General features: G+C 41.0%; 1 protein-coding gene across 1 annotated transcript in view; it reads left to right on the top strand.

Moving 5' to 3' along the window:
• Positions 1–23,568, top strand: part of UBXN7 (UBX domain protein 7) — a 71,095-nt gene that overhangs the window by 38,884 nt on the left and 8,643 nt on the right. Inside the window, exons 5-10 of the mRNA XM_062209556.1 lie at positions 850–962; positions 11,085–11,231; positions 13,282–13,372; positions 14,325–14,452; positions 20,306–20,699; positions 20,836–20,915. Coding sequence (XP_062065540.1) covers positions 850–962; positions 11,085–11,231; positions 13,282–13,372; positions 14,325–14,452; positions 20,306–20,699; positions 20,836–20,915 — 953 coding nt within the window. The remainder of the gene's footprint in view (positions 1–849; positions 963–11,084; positions 11,232–13,281; positions 13,373–14,324; positions 14,453–20,305; positions 20,700–20,835; positions 20,916–23,568) is intronic.

Here is a 23,568-nt window from a genome sequence, read left to right as displayed (position 1 = left end):
CCACACAGGTGCAGGGTCCCAAGGACTTGGGTCACCCTCCACTGTTTTCCCAGGCCATAGCAGAGAGCTGGATCGGAAATGGGCACCAAGACTCAAACCGGTGCCCACATGGGATGCCAGCACAGCACGTGGTGGCTTTACTTACTGTGCTGTGATGCCAGCCCTGGGAGAATCTTTAAAGATTGAGCCTGGAGGTAGAAAGAGAAGAATTAAGATCACTTTGAGAACTAAGTAAATGAGGCTTAAAGTTTTCTTCCATATTAAAGTTAGTTTTTGACTATGTCAAGGCAATGTTTTCATTAGGAGTCTCTGACTTTATTCATTTACATCTACTTGAAAGGCAGAGAAAAGCATTGGGGTGTGGTGGCTAGGGGGGAAATATCTTCCACCCACTAGTTCACTCCCAAATGTCCACAGCAGCCAGGGCTGAGCCAGGCCAAAGCCAGGAGCCCAAACTCCATCCTGACCTCTTATATGGGAACCTAAGCACTTGAACATCTGTTTCCTCTCAGTATGCATTAGCAGGAAACTAGATCAGAAACGGAGTAGCCAGGACTCAGACTTGCATGGGGGCTTGGCCCACTTTCCCACAATGCCCACCCCAGGTGTGTCTATTTTTAAATAATTTTGTAATTTTTGTTTTTTGTATAGGGAACACCATTGAGCCTTGAAGATTCCATTCTAACCCCTTTGTATGTTTTTTTGGAGTCAGCATTAGATTTTTGCTTTTGCATTTGAGTTAGCACATTATTCAGTAATTTTTCCAGTTGATAACAAGGGTCTATTATTATTATCACTATTACATTCATAACTGTTCTGTGACTAAATCTTCTTCTTCCTGTGTTGCAGTTCGGCAAGAACAGGAATTAAGAAATGGAGGAGCAATAGATAAGAAACTAACTACTCTTGCAGATCTATTCCGGCCACCCATTGACTTAATGCATAAAGGCAGCTTTGAAACAGTAAGTTTTGGGAGTGTCTATGCCTTAACCATTAGTCCTTTTCGTTTTCAATGTCATTCCTTTTCTGAGACCAAAACAATATTTTCAGTGCATAGAAAACTGACATCTTAATAAGTACTTTGGGGCTGGCATGGCACAGTAGGTTAAGCCATGGCCTGCAATGACAGCATCCTTTGAGTGCCAGTTCAAGTCCTGGCTGTTCTACTTCCGATCCAGCTCCCTGCTAATGTGCCTGAGAAAGCAGTGGAAGATGACCCAAATGCTTGGGTCTCTGCTAACCATGTGAGAGACCTAGATGGAGTTCCAGGCTCCTGACCTCAGCCTGTGCGAACCCTGACACAGCCATTTGGAGAATGAACCAGTGGATAGAAGATTCTCTGTCTCCATTTCTTCTCCTCTCTCTGTTACTTTTCCTTTCAAATAAATATATAAATTTTATTTTAAAATTCTTTAAAAAAATAAGTATTTCTACATGATATACGTAAAGGTTACTTTGACCTATGTTTCAGCCAGTAAGATAGGCAGTGTATTTGTGCTAGCAGCATATAAATTGTTGGTTTGATGAAATCCTTTTGTGACATTGCTTTAGAATTTTTGCCATTTAGGTAGCTTAAAAAAAAAAAATCTCACTTTTCTTAGTATTTTTTTTTTAAGATTTATTTTTATTTATTTGGAAGGTAAAGTTACAGAGGAAAGACAGAGAGATCTTCCATCTTCTGATTCACTCCCCAAATGGCTGCAATAGCAGGGACTGAGGCAGGACAAAGCCAGAAGTCTGGAACTCCATCCAGGTTTCCTGTGTGGGTGGCAGGAGTCTAAGCACTTGGGTCATCTTCTGTTGCTTTTCCAGGCACATTAGCAGGGAGCTGGACCAGATGCAGAGCTGTTTGGACTTGGTGCTCACATGTGATGTGCACATTGCAGGCAGTGGCCCAGGCCACTGTGCCACAGTGCCAGTGCTTCACTTTTTTTAATTAATGATTTTTACTGTTAAAGCTAGTCTTGGCCATTTTATGAATTGTTTGTAGGTGTCATTTTTCTATTCATTGGTTCTCTTTTATGATCAGTTTTGCTTTCTGCAGTTTGTTACCCATTGTCAACTACAACCTGAAATACTAAATGGAAAATTCCAGAAATCTATAAATTTTAAGTTGTGCACTCTTCTGAGTAGTGTGAAATCTTGCACTGTACAGCTCAGAACATGAATCATCTCTTTGTCCAGCATGCCCATTCTGTATACACTACCCACCCTGTTGTCACTTAGTAACCATCTCAGTTTTTAGAAAGATCAGCTGTTTTAGTATTGCAGTGGCTATGTGCAGGTAGCCATATTTGACTTAAAAATGGCCCTAGAACTTAGAGTAGCAAAGCTGGCACTTCAGATAAACCAAAGAGCTGAAAGTACTTTCTTTGAAGTGAAAAGTGAAAGTTTCCAACTTAATAAGGAAAGGAAAAAAAGATTGTGTGCTGGGGTTGCTGAGATTTGTGATAAGAATGAATCTTCTGGGGCCAGTACTGTGGAGTAGCGAGCTAACCTGCTGCCTGCCACACCGACATCCCATATGACTACCAGTTTGTGTCCCAGCTGCTCCACTTCCCATCCAGCTCCCTGTTAATGCCCCTGGGAGAGCAGTGGAAGATGGCCCAAGTGCTTGGGCCACATGAGAGACCTGCACCCACATGGGAAAGCAGAAGAAGCTCCTGGCTTTTGGGTTCAGTGTGGCCCTGTCCTGGCTGTTGCGGCCATTTGGGGAGTGAACCAGCAGATGGAAGATGTCTCCCTCTGTCTCTGTAACTCTACCTTTCAAATAAATAAAATAAATCTTAAAAGACAAAAAGTCTTCTGTCCAAGACAATGTGAGGAAGGACAAAGAAATATACTGTTTTTGCTTTTGTACCTCAAACTGCAAATTTACTGTCATAGTGAGTAAGAAGTACTCAGTAGGCCGGCACCACGGCTCACTAGGCTAATCCTCCGCCTGCGGTGCCGGAACCCCAGGTGCTAGTCCCGGTCGGGGCGCTGGATTCTGTCGCAGTTGCTCCTCTTCCAGTCCAGCTCTTTGCTGTGGCCCAGGAAGGCAGTGAAGGATGACCCAAGTGCTTGGGCTCCTGCACCTGCATGGGAGACCAGGAGGAAGCACCTGGCTCCTGGCTTTGGACTGGCGCAGCACGTCAGCCATAGCAGCCATTTGAGGGGTGAACCAACGGAAGGAAGACCTTTCTGTCTGTCTGTCTCTCTCACTGTCTAACTCTGCCTGTCCAAAAAAAAAAAAAAAAAAAGTATTCAGTTAAGATGGGAAAGCATTTAAATTTTGAGTGCCTTTACATCTGAGTATACGTGTATAGGCAAAAACCTATGTACAAGTACAGAGGGTTCTCTGCTTCTGCAGTTTCAGGCTGCACAGGGGATCTTGTAGTGGATTCCCCACTGATGAGAAGGACCCTACTGTAGTTGTGGGTATCCTAGTATGTCTTAAAAAATATCTCTGTACTTGCAGAATATTCACATGTTCTTCTTAGTTTTTCTTGGTCTTATTTTGGATATATCCAAAGAAAAACTTTGAAGAATGGGTTTTCTCAATTGTTTAATTTATTAACTTAATGAGGGAATGGGAAATTTTGTTTTTTTACCTGTTTTGGTAATCCTTGGCACCCAGTGTCTGGCATTTAATAAAAACAGTCTTTGTTAAATGGATGAATTTAGTTAGCAGAGGTATTCAAACAGCTTGCTTTTGTGTTTTGACTGGCATATTAATGCTCTTTTGATTTGGAGTAATATTTTTCTCATCGGTGTCAGTCTTTTGAATTTCAAATATGTCACATCTGTTAAGATAAAGTAGGCTGGCCGGCGCTGTGGCTCAACAGGCTAATCCTCCGCCTTGCGGCGCTGGCACACCGGGTTCTAGTCCTGGTCGGGGCGCCGGATTCTATCCCGGTTGCCCCTCTTCCAGGCCAGCTCTCTGCTGTGGCCCGGGAGTGCAGTGGAGGATGGCCCAAGTGCTTGGGCCCTGCACCCCATGGGAGACCAGGAGAAGCACCTGGCTCCTGGCTTCGGATCAGCACGATGCGCCAGCCACAGCAGCCATATGAGGGTGAACCAACGGCAAAAAGGAAGACCTTTCTCTCTGTCTCTCTCTCTCTCACTATCCACTCTGCCTGTCAAAAAAAAAAAAAAAAAAAAAAAAAGATAAAGTAGGCTAAAGAACAACTGCGAAAGTGATGTGTATCATCTACACACTTGAAAAGTAATTGTGATTATTTTCAAATACTTGTGGTGTAGAATACTCTTCGACCAGCATAAATCAAATAATTTAGGATAAGGATTTTAAATGTAAGCTTGCTCTTCAGTTTTAAGTTTCTGAACTGTAAATCTTTGAAGTGTTTGGCTGAAATCATCCAAATGATGGTGATTTGACCTAATGAGGGTTTATTTGTGTCATAATAAGCCTGGGGTTCAGGGAGTCATTGATGTTCATGTGTCAGCTCACAGATGTCAGATAAGGTGTTTCCTCAGTTTTCTTTCTCCTTCTCTCTTTTTGACATGGCAGCAGTCTGTCCTTTCTAGTTCTGGTCGCAGTGTAGACGTTGAGGGAGAATAGCAACAACATGAAAGATAAAAAGAAGATGAGTTTGTTCTGGCATGTTTTCTGTTTTAGACTTTAAGCTTCTGAATTGCTCTAGGACTTAAGAGTAACTTTGAACTCCTGGCTCTTACTTTTTACTAATGCAGACCCTGGGGGGCAGTGATGGTGGTGCAGGTAATTGAGTTCCTGCCACCCATGTGGGAAATCTGGATTGAGTTCCTGGCTCCCAGCTTTGGCCCAAGCTGGGGCTGTTTCAGGAATTTAGGGAGTGAACCAGTGGATGGGGGTGGAGCACTGCCTCATTCTATGTCTCTCAGATTAAAAAAGAAAAAAAATATTGTGGGGACACGTTCTGCTTGCTCAGAGCTGTAATTTTTTAGGTTTAGAAACTAGTGTAACTAGAGGTAGATCATCTTTAAGGGTTCTTTCTGGTGTTTGCTAATTGTACAAGAAACTGATAAATTCACTTGTTCATTCAGTAAATATTTATTGAGGCTTTCCATTGCAAAACCTATTCTAGGTGATAGGGATCATATTTGTTGGGAATTGATAGTGAAAGATAACTGGAAAAAAGCAAACAGTAGCTTGAACAACTTAGAAACCCAGGCTATTACATTGGGCTGCTCCATGAAGTCACAGAGTGCACAGTTTTTTCCAGTCTTGTTCTGCCACCCCTGGGGTCTTGCTAGCCCTGTCTGCATGCTGTAAAATGGACTACCTGCCACGTCAGCTCTTTAACCAACATGAAGGAGGGAAGAAGCTGAGAAGGGCACTTGCTTTACCATTAAAGGCACAACCTAATAGATGTGCATGTTAGTTCTGCTCATATCCTTTTGACTAGAACTTGACAACATGGCCATAGCTTGTTGCAGTAGACACTAGGAAATCCAGATACTTATCTGTAAACTGAACATTGTGTTTCTGAGAGGGACAAGAGGAGACTAAGTGTTAGGGACCCATAAGTGGTCAAGGAGACAGTGGTAAAGAGATTATATAAAGCCCTTGCCTCATACAGTTTATAATCTAGTAGGAGAGACAGACAAAAAACAGTAATAAACAGCACAAAACAGCAACTAAAATACAGAGCTGGTGTTGTGGTACAGCAGGTTAAGCAGCCATCTGTGGTGCTGGCGTTTCATATTGGAGTGCTTGTTTAACTCCTGATTGTTCCTCTTCCAATCCAACTTCCTGATAATGCACCTGGAAGATGGCCCAAGTGTATGCGCCTCTGCCACCCATGTTGGTAGCAGAATGGTGTTTGGTTCCTGGCTTCAGCCTGGCTCAGCCCTGGCCATTGCAGCCATTTGGGGACTGAACCAGCAGATAGAAGATATCTCTTGCTCTGCCTTTCAAATAAATAAATTAAATTAAAATAAAATTTAAAAAATTACTATATTTTGCATAGTAAAGAAAGCCATTGTATTACATACATTTGTCTTTACACATACCCACACAGATAGAAGGGTACTTCAAAAAGTTCATAGAAAATAGAATTAAAAGATAAGTTTCTTTTGGTGCAAACTTTTTAAAAATCTGTGAGCATTTTTTTCATAATATATGTTTTCCATGGACTGTTTTTGAAGAACCATCATGTAAATGTGGAGAGATACATTTCATGTTGTAATAGTTGCTAGGAAAAAGAATAAAGTGAAAATAGAGGAAAGTGGACTAATCTTTGGTGCCATTATATTACATGTGTTCTTAAAGGCAAATTCAAAGCAAAGTTGATTTTAGAGTTCATCATTGTGAGGAGAGGGGAAATAATGAAAATCAAGTAGAACTTGAATGGGTGAGGAAAGGTGAACCTTGGGAAGACCCAGGGGAGAGCAGACAGAACAGCAAGTTGATACTGGAAAGAGCTGTACATATTGCTGCTGTAGCCAAGAAAACTTGTGTAGCTGGAGCTGAGTGAGCAAAGAACTTAGGATAGGTGGACTGACCTGGGCAAGCACAGAGTTCTCAGCTTTTCTTTTCTTTTTTCTTTCTTTTTTCTTTTTTTTTTTTTTTTGACAGGCAGAGTGGACAGTGAGAGAGAGAGACCAGAGAGAAAGGTCTTCCTTTTGCCATTGGTTCACCCTCCAATGGCCGCCGCGGCCGGCGCACTGCGCTGATCCGAAGCCAGGAGCCAGGTGCTTCTCCTGGTCTCCCATGGGGTGCAGGGCCCAAGCACTTGGGCCATCCTCCACTGCACTCCCTGGCCACAGCAGAGAGCTGGCCTGGAAGAGGGGCAACCGGGACAGAATCCGATGCCCCAACCAGGACTAGAACCCGGTGTGCCGGCGCCGCTAGGTGGAGGATTAGCTTATTGAGCCATGGTGCCGGCTTAAGAGTTCTCAGCTTTTCTTTTTTTCCTCACTATCCAATAAACTCTGTGACTAGAGGGACTTTATTTACTGTTAAGTATTCATTATACCTAGAACAGTTTTTGACACATAACTGGTCTTCATTAAATATTTGTTAAATCGGGGTTAGTGCTGTGGCGTAGTGGGTAAAGCCACCACCTGCAATGCCTGTATCCCATATGGGTACCAGTTAGAGTCCTGGCTGCTCCACTTTTGATCCAGCTCTCTGCTATGGCTTGAGAAAGCAGTAGAAGATGGCCGAAGCCCTTGGGCCCATGCACCCACATGGGAGACCTGGAAGAAGCTTCTGGCTCCTAGCTTTGGGTCGGCACAGCTCCGGTCGTTGCAGCCATTTGGGGAGTGAACCAGTGGATGGAAGACCTCTCCCTCCCTTTTTCTCTCTCTCCTCTGCCTCTGCCTCTCTGTGACTCTGCCTTTCAGATAAATAAATCTTTAAAAAAAATAAATATATGTTAAATAAATGATTAAATGACATAATCTGAAATATGTTATGTAGAAAGAAAACAATTTTCATAATATTACGAGGCTTTAAAAGTTAATGAAGAAAAATGGAATTGACGGGGCTAGTGCTGTCCTGCAGCGGGGGTTAACGCCTTGGCCTGAAGCGCCAGCATCCCATATGGGTGCTGGTTTGAGACCCGGCTGCTCCACTTCTGATCCAGCTCTCTGCTATGGGCTGGGAAAGCAGTAGAAGATGGCCCAAGTCCTTGGGCCCCTGCACCCATGTGGGAGACCCAGAAGAAGCTCCTGGCTGCTGGCTTTGGATTGGCGCAGCTCTGGCCGTTGCAGCCAGTTGGGGAGTGAATCAGCTGATGGAAGACCTCTCTCCCTCTCTCTGTGCCTCTCTTCTCTCTGTGTAACTCTTTCAAATAAGTAAATAAATCTTTTTAAAAAAAGAAATTAAAAGAATGCATATTTTCTAGGAACTTTTCATACTCCCCTTATATCCCTTATTTCATAAGAAGAAATGTGTACTTAATTTTTACGTTGCCATTCTGTGGCATTTGTGCCTAGTCCTAGTTGCTAAGAATATCTTGTTAATTTTAGAAGTACTTAATATTTAATAAAATATTGGCTGAATAAAGTTAAAAGGTGAAAATAGCTGAAAATATTAAAAGCCTATTCAATAGTTAAATAAATGATAACGTTTTTCTAATTAAACTATATACAGTCTTCTCTTGGCATCTACAGGGGATCAATGCCAGGACACTTCATCCCTAAACCAGGGATAACATTCTGGGAAAGCACAAGTTTGTTTTATAAAGTTACATAGTATTTGCATATAACCTAGACACATTTCTTTATATTTTAAATCATCTCTAGATTATTTTATAATATCTAGTACAATGTAAAAGCTACATAAATTGTTCTGAGTAGGGAGTAATGACAAGAAAAAACGTTTATGCATGGGTCCAGTCTTGTGGCACAGCATGTCGAGCTGCGGCTTGCAACGCTGACATCCCATATTGGAGCTCTGGTTTCAGTCCCAGCTATTCTACTTCTAATCCAGATCCTTGCTTATATACCTGGGAAGGCACTGGAAGATGGCCAGAATGCTTGGGCCCCTACCATCCATGTGGAAGACCCAGATCAGGTTTCTGGCTCCTGGTTCTGGCCTGGCCCAGACCTAGCTGATGTGGCTATTTGGGAAATGAACCAGCAAATGGAAGATCTCCCTTCCTCCCTCCTTCCCTCCCTCTCCCCTTCCCCCCTCTCCCTCCCTCTCTCTCTCTCTGATGCTCTGCTTTTCAAGTAAGTAAATCAGTAATTTTTTTTTTAAAGATTTGTTTATTTATTTATTTGAAAGGCAGAGTTGCAAAGAGAGAGAGAGAGAAAGAGAGAAAGTCTTCTACCTGCTGGTTCACTCCCCAGATGGCTGCAGTGGCCAGAGCTACGCTGATCTGAATCCAGGAGCAGGAACTTCCTCCAGATCTCCCACATGGGTGCAGTGGCCCAAGGATACCCATATGGGCCGAGACTTGAACTGGGCCCATATGGGTTGCCTGCACTGCAGGCAGTGACTTTATTTGAAAGGCAGAGTTACAGAGAGAGAGAGAGAGAGAGAGAACTTCTATCTGCTTGTTGGCACTCCAAATGACTGCAACATTCAGAGCTTGGCCAGACAGGCTCCAGGAGCTTCTTCTAAGTCTAGCATGTGGGTTCAGGACCACAAGCACTTGAACCATTCTCTGCTGCTTTCCCAGGCACGTTAACAGGGAGCTGGATCGTAAGTGAAGCAGCTGGGACCCTAGCCGGCGCCCATATGGCATCACAGGCAGCAGTTTACCCACAGTGCCACAACACTGACCCCCTTAAACATTTTCAGTACAGACACAACCATGGTAGGTTTGTTTATGTAGTGTGCCTATGAGATGGAGACACAGAGTGATGGAGAGAATGAGGGCCTGTGGGACTGTGGGAGCTGCAGCAGGCTGTGCCCTCATGTGAGTTCATCTGAGTGCATTCAGCATAGTGCTCTGTGTGTGCTAAAGTTCAAAATTTTTTGCATGATTTCTAGAATTTTCCCTACTCCTGGATTCTTTCCATCCGCGATTAGTTGAATCTGTGGATGTAGAGGCATGACTACATAGCTTACATTTAATTTTATTCAAATTAGACAAAGAAATTAATGGAAAATTAGTAAAAGGAAAAATAAAATTTATAATATACATTTCCATAGTAATACTGCATATTTTAATCTATTTCCTTCTTGACTTTATCCTATACATGTATACTTACTGAAGCATAGCATTTTTTTCCATTTCTTATTTTTCATTCGTTCCTGATCCAACTGGAACTGGGAGAGATGTTTGTCTCCCAGTGTTTTGCTCTTAGGTTTCCCTATAATGGCTTTTGAATATTAATGCAGAGTCTGGTGCTGTGACATAATAAGTTAAGCCTCTGCCTGCAGCACCTGCATCCCAAATGGGCACTGGTTTGTGTCCTGGCTGCTCCACTGCTGATCCAACTCCCTGCTGATGGCCTGGGAAAGCAGTAGAAGATGGTCCAAGTGCTTGGGCTCCTGTACCCACGTGGAAAACCTGGGAAAAGCTACTGGCTCCTAGCTTCAGATTGACCCACCTCTGGACGTTGAAGTCATTTGAGGAATGAACCAGCAGATGGAAGACCTCTCTTCTCTGTCTCTCCCTCTCTGTGACTCTGCCTCTCAAATAAAATACATAAATCCTTAAAAAAAAAAAAAAAAAAAAAAAGGAGTATTAATGCAGAACAAACTGATAGATTCCAAGAGGGAAGGTAACTCCTCACCTCCAGTCCTTCACTCACATATTGTATACTTAGTGAGATCGAGTGAGACTCTCTCCCTCTTTTTTCTGTAGCATATGCATTTTTTTATATATAGATACACATAGTGAAATAATTACTAACCATCACCTTCCATTGATACCTTTTTTTTGTGTGGGTGTGGGGACAAAGGAGAGAGAGAAAGAGAGAGAAGAATGATCATCTATCTGCTGGTATTCTTCCCAGATGGTATGCTGGTAGGCAAAGCCAAAGCCAGGAGACCAGCACACAATCCAGGTGTCACCCATGTGGCTTTTTTTTTTTTTTTTTTTTTTTTTTTTAGATTTTTTTAAAGATTTTACTTTTTTGGGAAGCAGAATTACAGAGAGAGGGAAAGACAGAGAGAAAGGTCTTCCATCTGCAGGTTCATTCCCCATATGGCCGCAACAGACAGAACTAGGCCAATTCGAAGCCAGGAACCAGGAGCTTCTTCAAGGTCTCCTGTGTGGGTGCAGGGGAGGAGCCAGGACACGAACTGGTGCCCATGTGGGATGCTGGCACTGCAGGCGGAGGCTTAGCTTACTATGCTACAGTGTCAGCCTGCCCAATTCCAGCTGTTGCTTTGGTTAACTCAGAGCTTTCCCTCTGTTTCTGTCTTTTGTCCCACCTCTCAAAAAAATAAGTGAAATTTTTAAAAATTTAGCTTTTAACAAATAACAGTAGATAAAAAAGACAGCAGTTAAAGTTGAGAAATGCTTGAAAATGGACAGTATAATTACATGTGTATGCAAAATACGTATAAAATATAAATATTGAAAATTCCAGATACCATACATGAGAATAAATACAATATGAGAATAAGGAAGGAGGACAACTTCTGAATTGAAATAGAAATTTTTTGAAACGAATGTTGTGTAACTTTATTCTTACAGGCCAAAGAGTGTGGCCAGATGCAGAATAAGTGGCTGATGATAAATATCCAAAATGTACAAGATTTTGCATGCCAGTGCCTCAACCGTGATGTATGGAGTAATGAAGCTGTGAAGAATATTATCCGGGAACATTTCATTTTCTGGCAGGTGAGAAGGAGTTAATCAAAATTTTTGAAGTTTTTTATTTTTATAATGTGATATATTGAGGAGGAGGATTTGGCTTATAAAATGGAAAAAATTAACTTTGAATTAAGTTACATAAAAAAGTAAAACTATCCATTATGGATAGAATAGTAAAAACAAGTGAATGGCAGCAGTGAACTTCCAAGAAAAAGAGGAATGGAAAAGAAAAAAAACACCATGCAACATGAGGGCTCTTCAAAAAGTTTGTGGGAAATCAATATTATGAAAAAGCTGTGCATTGATATTAAACTTTTTACACAGAAGTAAATTTATCTTTTAATTCCATTTTCTGGGAATTTTTAAAAATACCCTCATTTTCTTATGCCAAAAAATTTTAAAACATCTTGATAGTATACACCTATACTATTCAACAGAAACAGTACTCAAGATGCATCTGAAGGGGCCAGCGTGTGGCATACAAGGTAAAGCCTCCATCTGAGGCGCCAGCATACCATATGGGTTCCAGTTCGAGTGCTGGCTGCTCCAGTTCTGATCCAGTTCCCTGATAATGCACCTGGGAAAGCAGCGGAGGATGGCCCAAGTACTTGGGCCCCTGCACCCATGTGGGAGACCTGGAAGAAGCTTTGGTCTAGCCCAGTCTGGACTGTGCTGCCATTTAGGGAGTGAACCAGTGCATGGAAGATATCTCCCTCTCTCCCTCTCTGTAACTCTGCCTTTCAAATAAAAAAAAAAAAAAAAAATTTTTTTTAAAAAGATGCATATGCAATTTAAAAATTTTTCATAGCCACATTAAAAAAGGTTTAAAGTGAAATTAATTTTGGTAGTATATTTTCTTTAAATAAATGTATTAGTGATATGTTTTACTTTTTTTGTAGTAAGTCTTAAAGGTAGAGTGTATATTTTATACTCAGAGCACATCTCAGTTTGGAGTGGCCACCTTTCAGGTGCTTTAGTGACCCATGTGGCTGTGGCTGCCATATTGGATAGTGCAGATGCAGATGATCATGGACTAATAGAAAGACATTTGGCTAAGTCTTGGATTTCAGCTTGAGTCTAATACTTTAAAAAAAACATTTATTTATTTTAAAAATTTAATTGAAAGGCAGAGTTAGAGAGAGAGAGAATCTTCCATCTAGCTGGTTCACTCCCTAGATGGCCACAACAGCTGGCTGGGACTGTGCCAGGCAGAAGCCAGGAGGCTGGAGCTTCCTCCAGGTCTTCCACATGAGTACAGGAGCCCAAGCACTTGAGCTGTCTTCCACTGCTCTCCAGGCACATTAGCAAGGAGCTGGATCAGAAATGAAGCAGCTAGGGCTCAAACTGGCACCCATATGAGATGCCAGTGTTGGCAAGTGGCGACTTAGCCCCGCTTCACCACAATGCTGACCCCAAGTTCAATACTCTTCAACTGTTTATGTCCTTAGGCATGTGACTTAGCCCCCTCACTCTAGTTTACTTTATTGCAAATATTGAGCTAAGGTTAGATGATCTTGTGTCAGCTTTTTATTTCATGAAAAGTTACAGAAAATAAAAACTTCTGAAAGAACTTATCTTTTTCCTACTACAAGATAATGGTATTAATTTTCCCATTCATAGTTTACAGCCCCTAAATTCTATGTATCTTTTTAATGGTGAATATATTCTTTACGAAAGAATATATTTTTTCCAGTTTATATTGATTGAGGATCTCTTTGTGCAGCACTATGCTAAATACTCAAATTTATAATCTTAATATATTGTGATTTATTAAGATGTATGTGATTGAGAGTCAGGAATGATGTGGGTGGACAGATAACTTGACAGAAAGAGCAGTACTTGTGCTCAACTGAGAGAGGTGGATAAATGATAAGTTCCCAGGGGGGTTGAGGGCAAAATGTTGAGTGAGTTCACACCAGATGACCTTCATTTTCTCTTTGACAAAAGAATGAAATCCAGATACATACAAGTTTATCAAGAGTATATTTGTAGAATTAATTGATGTTGGTGTATAAGCAAAGTTATATTGGCCATTTCTTTAGAGGCTGACTTTATTTTTAAATCAATAATTTAACAGGTTTATCATGACAGTGAAGAAGGTCAGAGATACATACAGTTTTATAAGCTAGGGGATTTCCCCTATGTTTCTATCTTGGACCCACGGACAGGTAAGATACATGTCAGCTTACAGTCTTTAACCTATCCTTTATCTTCAATTACCCAAATGATAAACCTTTAATATTTGACTAGACTTGTTTTGTATTTTTAAATTAAGTTTTATTTATTTATTTATTTGAAAAGCATAGTTACACAGAGAGAGAGAATCAGAGAGATCTTCCATCTGCTGGTTCATCCCAAAATGGCTTCAATGGCTGGAGCTGTGGCCATCTGAAGATAGGAGCCAGGAGCTTCTTCCGGGTCTCCCATGTGGGCTCAAGGGCCCAAGTACTTGTGCCATCTTCTGCTGCTTTCTCAGGAGCTGAATCGGAAGTGGAGCAGCCGGGAATTGAACCAGCACCCATATGGGATGCCAGCACTGCAGGTGGCAGCTTAACTTGCTGTGCCACAGTGTGGACCCCTAGATCTGGTTTTAGAATTATAATTTAGATACTGAATTCTTGTTTGTTTCCTTATAACGGTTTAAATATCTGTTGATGTATTTAAGGACTCTTTCATGACAACTTTGGGAGATGGTAATGTTTTATAATTTTTTTATATTCTTTGAAAAAATAACATTCATCTTTCTCATTATTTTACAAGTGATTCCGTTAGGTTTTTTATCATTAAAATATTGATTGTTCAGGTACTGGTTGTAATCCCACCAGACAAGAGATTTGGGTTGATTTTAGTATTAACTGAATGTGTTGGTATGGGTGTTGCTTTGTCTGATTCTCTCCTTCCTAAGGTAGTTGCCCTATCATAATGGTAGGAATCTGTTGAATGAGTTTTAATTGTTGTGTCCACTTGGTTAAAAAGACAGTGTGTAACTTAACCTGACAGGATGAGGATATGAATTCACAATAAATTTTAATTAAGCATAAGCCAAAAGAACTACCAGATGTGAATGTTCAGGAAAATATTGATTTTATTCTATTATGTGTCCTGGTTTTTAATCTTCAGGTCAGAAGCTTGTAGAATGGCACCAGTTAGACGTATCTTCTTTCTTGGACCAAGTGACAGGATTTCTGGGTGAACATGGGCAACTGGATGGACTTTCTAGCAGCCCCCCTAAAAAATGTGCCCGCTCAGTAAGTATGACCAGAAAATGGTGAGGGGCAATTCAGGGGGGTTGTATGGCAATTTCTTGTGTAAAATAATGGCAGAGGTAATACTGGAAGATAGTAGACAGTTACCATAAGTGACTATATAACATCTTAGACACCCATGTTGTATTTTGATATTTTCTCGAATAAGGGTTCCATCTTCATGAAATCCAAAGACGTGTATTTCTATTCTCTTGCAAGTTAGAGTGCAGACATATGAACTAACATCTGGATCTAGAAATAAACTATGGAATGTGTAGAGCAGGAGGTCTGACTTGGCAAGCGTGGTGGTAGAGGCTTCTGCTTCCTCAGGCGTCAGCAAAAGGCTTTTGGTATCCAGATCTAGCAATGGAAGTGATAGATTTACTATAACAACTCCTGTGGTTCAATTGAGCTTTACTACTGGCCATATAACTTCAGAGCCTGGCTCTGTGTACCCCTTTTAGAGATTATTTCTAAGCTTGATTTCTAAAGTATGTTTTTTATTAAGCCGATGTATTTGATAATTGGTTTCTAGAGTACGTTAGGTAAGAGACCTTCAAAAATGCAGCAGTCTCACTTTGATTGTAGTTGCTATTTGGGATGATGGTAGTGAGAATAGAAATAATTTTATGCTTTTATGACTTTGGTAACCCACATCAGGTAGTGATGAAACAGTTCCTTAAGTTACACCTTGAAATGCCTATTTAAGAAAAAGCTTTAAAAGGTAATATAGAGAAGTCTTTTTTAAAGCATTTAAAAAAAAAAAAAACCCTCCTTTTTCTTTCTTTCTTTTTTTTTTCTTCATTTATTTGAAAGGCAGAGACAGAGATCTTCCATCCATTGGTTCACTCACCAAATGTCCACAACAGCTAGAGTTGGGCTAGGCTGAAGCTAGGAGCCTGGAACTCAGTCTGAGTCTCCCATGTGGGTGTCAGGGACCCAAGTTCTTGAGCCATCACCTGGTATCTCCCAGAGTGTGCATTACTGGGAAGCTGGAGCAGAAGCAGAGGTGGAACTGGAACCCAGGCACTCCAATATGGGATGCAGGCCTCCCAGGTGGTATCTTAATGCATCTCCCCTGCGGTGTTTCTTAAATTGCCATTGAGAGTTTCTTACCTTTTGTATTCATAAAGCTGGTATTTTAAAAACACCAGAGCCTGAGCCTGTGAGTTTCTAGATTATGGCATAAATTTTTAACCTTACCATGTCTCTTCAAAATTAAATCCCTTATTGGGAAAGTGGGGTCATAAAATTGGAACAAATAAATAAGAATAATTTGGATAATATAGACCCTACTTCTAATACCAAATTCTCTGAGTGCTACAAAATTTGTGAAACTGCACACAAGAGAAACCCAAAAACTGAATTAAACAAGGAAGAAGTTTATTTTTATCAGCAAGATGTTCATATAGGCAGCCTACAGCTTGATTCCTGAAGATCTCTTCTATAAAAGAGTGAGGTTCCTCCTGTTTCATTCCCTTCTATGCTTAGAATTGGGTTTCATCTTAGTGTTCACTGTGTAGATGCTACATTGCCAGGTACCATATCTACATTCTAAACGTGGATGAGAAAGAAAGGTGTAGGTAACTCTTAGTACAAAGGTAAACAGCCACAGAACAGTTTTGCATAGTTAACTAGACATATTTTCTTGAACAAATAAAATTGAGATTCTATTAATAAGGAAGTCAAGGAGAATCTTGGAAGATAGGAGATGGGAAGCTAGCAGTGTTATTCTTTAGAAACAACCTTCAGTGTCATTATGTGTAATCATTCTAAGCCATTTGCATGTCACGTAGGTACATCTATTTTGTTTTGTGTGTGTGTGTCTGTGTGATTAATTTGCCTTAAGTTTCTTTAAAAATTTTTATGGCTTTATTGAAATTAACATGCAGTAAAATTAAACATACTTACAGTTTGTCAAGCTTTTTTTTTTTTTTAAAATTTTTGACAGGCAGAGTGGACAGTGAGAGAGAGAGAGAGAGAATGGTCTTCCTTTGCCGTTGGTTCACCCTCCAATGGCCGCCGCGGTAGCGCGCTGCGGCCGGCGCACCGCGCTGTTCCGATGGCAGGAGCCAGGTGCTTCTCCTGGTCTCCCATGGGGTGCAGGGCCCAAGCACTTGGGCCATCCTCCACTGCACTCCCTGGCCACAGCAGAGAGCTGGCCTGGAAGAGGGGCAACCGGGACAGGATCAGTGCCCCGACCGGGACTAGAACCCGGTGTGCCGGCGCCGCAAGGCGGAGAATTAGCCTAGTGAGCCGCGGCGCCGGCCTGTTTGTCAAGTTTTGACATTGAGCATCTTTTCACATATTTTTTTTCCATCTGTATATCTCTTGGTGTAGTGTCAATTCAGATCTCTGGCCCATTTTTAAATTGCGTTATCTTGTTTTTGATTTATGAGAGTTCTTTTTATATTGTAAATACAAGCACTCTTGCATATGATTTACAGATATTTTCTCCCAGTATATTGCTTGCTTATTTTTATAATAGTATCTTTTCAGAGTAAATTTTCAAGTTTTAATGAAATGCAATGTGTCAATGTCTTCAGTTGAAAAAAAAGAGCTCTCCTCTGCTGGTTTCACTCCCCAAATGCCTGCAACAGCTGGGTCTGTACCAGGAACCAAGAACACAGTCCAGGTCTCCCAATTTAGTGTCAGGGACCCAAATACTTGAGCCATTATCTGTTGCTTCACGGATCTGAATTGGTGGAAAGTTGCAATCTGGAGCCAGAGTTGGGACTTGAACCCAGGCAAGCACTCTGATATGGGGCGCCAGTCCTTTTACTGGTACCTTTCCCACTGACCCAAATACCACATCCAACTTTTCTTTCATACTTTGTGCTTTGGGATCTAAGAAGTCTCTGCAGAACCCAAGATTTTACTGTAAAATTTTATAATTTTAGGTCTTGAATCTATGGTTCATTTCAAATTAATTTTTGTATATTGTTTAAGGTTGAGTTTGGATTTTAAAATTTTTTATTTTGTTGCATGTGGCTAGCTATCCACTTACTTCAGCACAGTTTGTTGGCATTGAATTCCTTTTGCATCGTCAAAAATAAGCCAAATATATATTGTGGCTCTGTTTATGGACTCTGTCAATTCCGTTGATTTGGTCTCTCTTTTATAATAGTATTTCACTGTCTTAATTATTGTCACTTTATAATAAGTCTTGAAATCACATTGCCATCAAATAAAAAAAAGAAATCACGTGGTATAAGATCTCCAGCATCTTTTAAACAAAACTGTTTTGATTATTTCAGGTCCTTTGCATTTCCGTGTAAGTTTTAGAATCAGCTTGTCACTTTCTACCAAAAGCTACTGAAATTTTGGCTGGAATTGCATTGGCTCATGGATCATTTTGAGGAGAATTAATGTCATAACAATTGAATCCTTAGGTCTATGAACATGCAGTGTACCTCTCTGTTTTTAATCCTTGCAGCAATGTTTTATAGTGTTTGAATACTGTGTAGTTTGCAGCCTCACTAAATTCACTTATTAGTTCTAAGTAGCTTCTATATAGATGGTCGTATTGTCAGCAAATAAAGACTATTTTACTTCCTTGCCTTTTATTTTTCTTGTCCTGTTGGCAATGGCTGTGATCTCAAGTACAACATTAGATAGAAACAGTGGCATCCTTACCTAGTTTCTGATTTGAGATGAAAGGCATTTAATCTTTTACCATGATGTTGTCTGTATAGATATACTTTATTAGACTGAGGAGGTTTCCCTCTGTTCATAGTTGGCAGAGTTTTTATCCTGAATGGATTTGTCATGGTTGTGGGTTTTTTTTTTTTTTTTTTTTTTTGCATCTGTGGAGATAATCTCATGGTTTCTTTTTCTTAAAAAAAAATTAGAAATCTTAAAAAAAAAAAAGGGAGGGGGTGCCAACACTGTGGCAAGCAGGTAAAGCTGCTACCTGCATCTCAATGGGTGCCAGTTCGCGTCCTGGCTGCTCCACTTCTGATCCAGCTCTCTGCTGTGGCCTGGGAGAGCAGTGGAGGATGTCCTGAGTCCTTGGGACCCTGCACCTGCATGGGAGACCTGGAAGAAGCTCCTGGCTTCAGATCGGCACAGCTCCAGCCATTGCAGCCAACTGGGGAGTGAACCAGAGGATAGAAGACCTCTCTCTCTCTCTCTCTCTCTCTCTCTCTCTCTGCCTCTCCTCTCTCTGTAACTCTTTCAAATAAATAAATAAATCTTTAAAAAAAAATTATTTGAAAGGCAGAGAGAGAGATGGGGGACGGGGGAGGGGGGTGGATATCATTTGCTGATTTAATCCTCAATGCCTGCAATAGCCAGGGCTGGGCCAGACGAAAGTCAAGCGCTGGAACTCAATCTGGGTCTCTCTCATGGGTGGCAGGAACAAGGTACTTGGGCCATCACTTGCTGGCTTCCAGGTTTTATATTAGCAGGAAGCTGTAATTAAAAGCAGAGCTGGAACTAAAACCCAGGTACTCTGATACGGGATTCCAAATGGCATCTTAACTGCTGAGCTAAATGCTGCCCCAGAGTGAATTTCATTGGTTGATTTTTGAGCATTAAACCTTGCATTCCTGTCTCAAACTCAGTTATAAGCATTAGTTTATATATATATATATGTATATATAAACTAATATATATATATATAGTTAGTTAGTTTTGATTTGCTAAAATCTTGTCAAGAATTTGTGTTCATGAGGGATGTTGGTTTGCAGTTTTTTGGAGGATTTTTATTGTGGTCCTTTCTTCCTTGTAATACCTTGTTTTGTCTTTGTCAGGTTTTAGTATCAGGCTAATGCTGCCCTCACAATGAATTAGGAGATGTTTCCACCTCTTGTTTCCACGAGAATTGACATTATTTCTTCCTTAATGTTTTGTGATATTAGTTAAGCCACCTGGACCTACAGTTTTCCTTTGTGGGAAATTTTAAACTACAAATTCTATTTCATTAGCAGATAATAGGACTACTTAGATAATCTACTCGGAGTGAGATTTGGTAGCTTGTATCTTTCTAGGGATTTGTCCATTTTGCCTAAGGGGTCACAAATACTAACAAAGTTCACTTTTTTCTCTTGTTCCTTTAATGACTATGAAGACTGTGGTTGTCCCCTCTTAATCCTGTCGCTGTTGGTAATTTGTGGCTTCTCTTTTTCCTGACAGTTGGACTAGAGGCTTATCCGTGTTACTGATCTTAACAAATCAACTTTTGGTTTCACTGATTTTTCCTCTGTTGGATTAATGTTTTCTAAATCTTTAATTTCTGTCCTTTTCTCTCCCTTTAATCTGTTTAGTTTGGACTTAATTTTTATTTTCTTTCTCTAGGTGGACACTTTGTTTTTTTTAAGGGAGAAATGAGATCATTAATTCGAGTCCTTTGTCTTATAAACATGTAATTATGTAATTTCTCCTTATATACTGCTTTAGATCAATACTGCAGTTTATTTTCCTCTCACAAGGGAAGCTAACATGGAATTTCTTAAGTGTACATGTTTTGTTTTATAAACATAATTGAGATTCTGTAAGTAATAAATCAGAGAAGAATGGATATTGGATAGGAATCTAGCAGTGTCTGCCATGGCTACAGTCTTTAAAATCAAGCTACATGTTTATTTTGATATTAAAACTATCTATGCTGGAAGCATCAGTATGCTAGTTGCTATGGTGGTTCTTTATTTTTGTTTTTAAAATGTCCATTCCAATTTGGCTAAGACAAAGTCCTTGCACTCCAGTAGCTTAAATAATAGAAACATTACACCAGAAAATAATAGTGGCAAGCTGTGTATTTCTTATGCTGTGTTTGACTTGACTGTTTCTTGGTTTAACTGGCTTTTTGTTTTGTTTGTTTATTCTTTCCACCTGTTTTATGAATATGTCTCACAGGAAAGCCTTATAGATGCAAGTGAAGACAGCCAGCTAGAAGCTGCCATCAGAGCCTCTTTGCAGGAGACACATTTCGATTCCACACAGACAAAACAGGACAGCCGCTCAGATGAAGAATCTGAATCCGAACTTTTCTCTGGCAGTGAGGAGTTCATATCTGTCTGTGGCTCTGATGAGGAAGAAGAGGTAGAGAATCTTGCCAAGTCCAGAAAATCTCCTCACAAAGACTTGGGGCATAGAAAAGAAGAGAACAGAAGGCCCCTGACTGAGCCCCCAGCTAGAACTGAGCCTGGGGCAGCCACAAACCACCAAGGATTGCCAGCTGTGGATCCTGAAATCTTGGAGATGTCACCTGAAAGATCAGATGGAGTAGTGGAGGGGGCAGATGTAAATGGTGGGTTACATCGTAGACTTATTCATTTAAAAACTTGAATATTACTGAATGGCTTTGTTTATGTATTTATTTAAATTAATCTTCTGTCTTAAGCATCTGTGTCCTTATTTTAAAAAAAAAAAAATCTTTTCATTAGGACCAAAAGCACAGCTGATGTTGCGATATCCAGATGGGAAAAGGGAACAGATCACTCTTCCAGAGCAAGCTAAACTGTTAGTAAGTATCTCTAATTGGATGCATTTGCTTGAAGGAGAGAAAACTAACAAATCAGAGCTAGTTTCATGAATATTGCTGAATGAGCCTTTGAAGTAGATGTTGGGTATTCATCCGATCTCTAACTGGAAACTCATATCTATGGTGAATCTTTTTTTTTTTTTTAAAGATTTTTATTTATTTATTTATTTGAGAGGTAGAGTTACAGACAGTGAGAGGGAGAGACAGAGAGAAAGGTCTTCCGTCTGCTGGTTCACTCCCCAAATGGCCACAACGGCCAGAGTTGCGCTGATCCGAAGCCAGGAACCGGGAGCTTTTTCTGGGTCTCTCACGCGGGTGCAGGGGCCCAAGGACTCAGGCCATCCTCCACTGCCTTCCCAGGCCATAGCAGAGAGCTGGATTGGAAGTGGAACAGCCAGGACTAGAACTGGCACCCATGTGGGATACCAGCTCCTCAGGCCAAGGCTTTAACCCGCTGCACCACATCACCTCCCCTATTTATTTGTTTGAAAGTCATAGTTAGAGAGAGAGATAGACAGAGATCTTCCATATACTGGTTCATTCCCCAGGTGGCTGCAACAACTGGCTGGGGTTGTGTCAGGCAGAAGCTAGGAGCAGAGAGGTTCATCTGGGTCTCCTAAATGGGTGGCAGGGGCCCAAGCACTTGGGCCATCTTGTTGTGCTTTCTCAGGCACATTAGCAGGGAGCTGGATCAGAATTGGAGCAGCCAGGACTCAAGTGGTACCCACATGGGATGCTGGCATTGCAGGCTGTGGCCTAACCTGTACCTCAACACCAGCACCAGTTCCTAAGTTTTAAATTGTTTATCATTCTGAAGCAGTGTGATGACATGTTTCACCATCCCTTTCTATTCTTTCCAAGACATGAATCATGCCTTTGTCCAGTGTGTATCCTTACTGTATACACACAGCCTCGTTATTCACCAGTCACCTCTTGCAATGCCTCAGTACTTGTGGTCAAGTAATCCTTATTTTACTTAATGGTCCCAAAGCTTAAGAGTAATAGTACAGCAGCCAGTGCTGTGGTGCAGCAGGTTAACACCCTGGCCTGAAGTGCTGGCATCCCATATGGGCGCTGGTTCAAGTCCCGGCTGCTCCACTTCCAATCCAGCTCTCTGCTATGGCCTGGGAAGGCAGTAGAAGATGGCCCAGGTTCTTGGGCCCCTGCACCCGAGTGGGAGACCCGGAAGAATCTCCGGGCTCCTGGCTTTGGATCAGTGCGGCTTCAGCCATTGTGGCCAGTTGGGGAATGAACCATCAGATGGAGGACCTCTCTCTCTCTCTCTCTCTCTCTCTCTCTCTCTCTCTGCCTCTCCTTTCTCTGTGTAACTCTGGCTTGCAAATAAATAAATAAAAATAAAAGAGTAATAGTATAGTATATTGTTATAATTGTTCTATTTTATTGTTAGTTGTTGTAAGCACTTAGTGTTCCTAGTTTATAAATTAAACTTTAGGATCCTAGAGAGTGTGGTTCTGTCTATGATTTTAGTTATCTACTAGGCTCTTGAAACATAACCCCATGGAGAAGGGGGCCCCTACTATACAGACTTTTTTTTTTTTTTTTCAGAGGTTTGTGAAGCTAGAGGGAACAGTGGTCAGTAGTCATAGGGGAAAGGTGATTGAAGAGTCTGAGCCTGTTTAAGTCTCATGGGGAGCATTTGTGGAGAGGGAAACAGTGAAGAAATTGTGAGGAGATATTCTGTAATAGTTAGGTTTCTAAGAGGGCCAGAAGGGATTCACTGTATGGGTGGCAAGATTGGTCATAGGTAGAATGAAGGATGTATTTTCCCTGGTAACAGGAAGGAAGGAAAACAGATAAGGTGTTTTAAAATGAGGACATCAATTTTATATATAGCAATTGAATTTTTTATAGGGGAGATAATTCTGTATATTTCAGTATTACTTAATGGCCCTAAGTTACTGGATACAGATTTATTATCTCTCCATCCAGATGTTTGTATTGATGCTTCTATCAATACAAGGGTAAGCTCTGGTTATCAGAAAGAGTAACTTAAACTTAATATTTCATTTAACATAAAAGAAGAATGTTATATGAGAGTACTTCAGTTAGTGAAAAAAACAAAAGTGTTAGTTCATTTTGGTGCACAATTTTAAAACCCATGCAGGGGCGGGCACTGTGGCATCGCAGGTAAAGCTGCTGCCTGCAGTGCCAGCATCCCATATGGGTGCTGGTTCTAGTCCTGGCTGCTCCTCTTCCGATCCAGCTCTCTGCTGTGGCCTGGGATAGCAGTAGAAGGTGGCCCTAGTCCTTGGGCCCCTGCACCCGAGTGGGAGACCCGGAAGAAGCTCCTGGCTCTTGGCTTCAGTTTGGCACAGCTCCGGCCACTGCGGCCATTTGGAGAGTGAACCAGCAAATGGAAGACCTCTCTTTTTCTCTCTCTGCCTCTGCCTCTCTGTAGCTCTGCCTTTCAAATAAATAAATAAATAAATCTTTTTTGGGGGGAAAAGAAAAAAAAAACTATGCATAGTTTTATAATACCACATTTCCTATTTATTATTAAATTTTTTTGCACCAAAATAAACTCATACTTTAAAATGCAGTTTTCCATGAACTTCTTGGAGTAGCTTCATGTGTTTAATTTGCTACCGTTACTGTGCTTTTTATTTCCATCTAA

This window comes from Lepus europaeus, chromosome 2 (assembly GCF_033115175.1).
Source record: "Lepus europaeus isolate LE1 chromosome 2, mLepTim1.pri, whole genome shotgun sequence".
Taxonomy (NCBI): Eukaryota; Metazoa; Chordata; class Mammalia; order Lagomorpha; family Leporidae; genus Lepus; species Lepus europaeus.
This window is presented reverse-complemented; position numbering and strand designations above follow the sequence as displayed.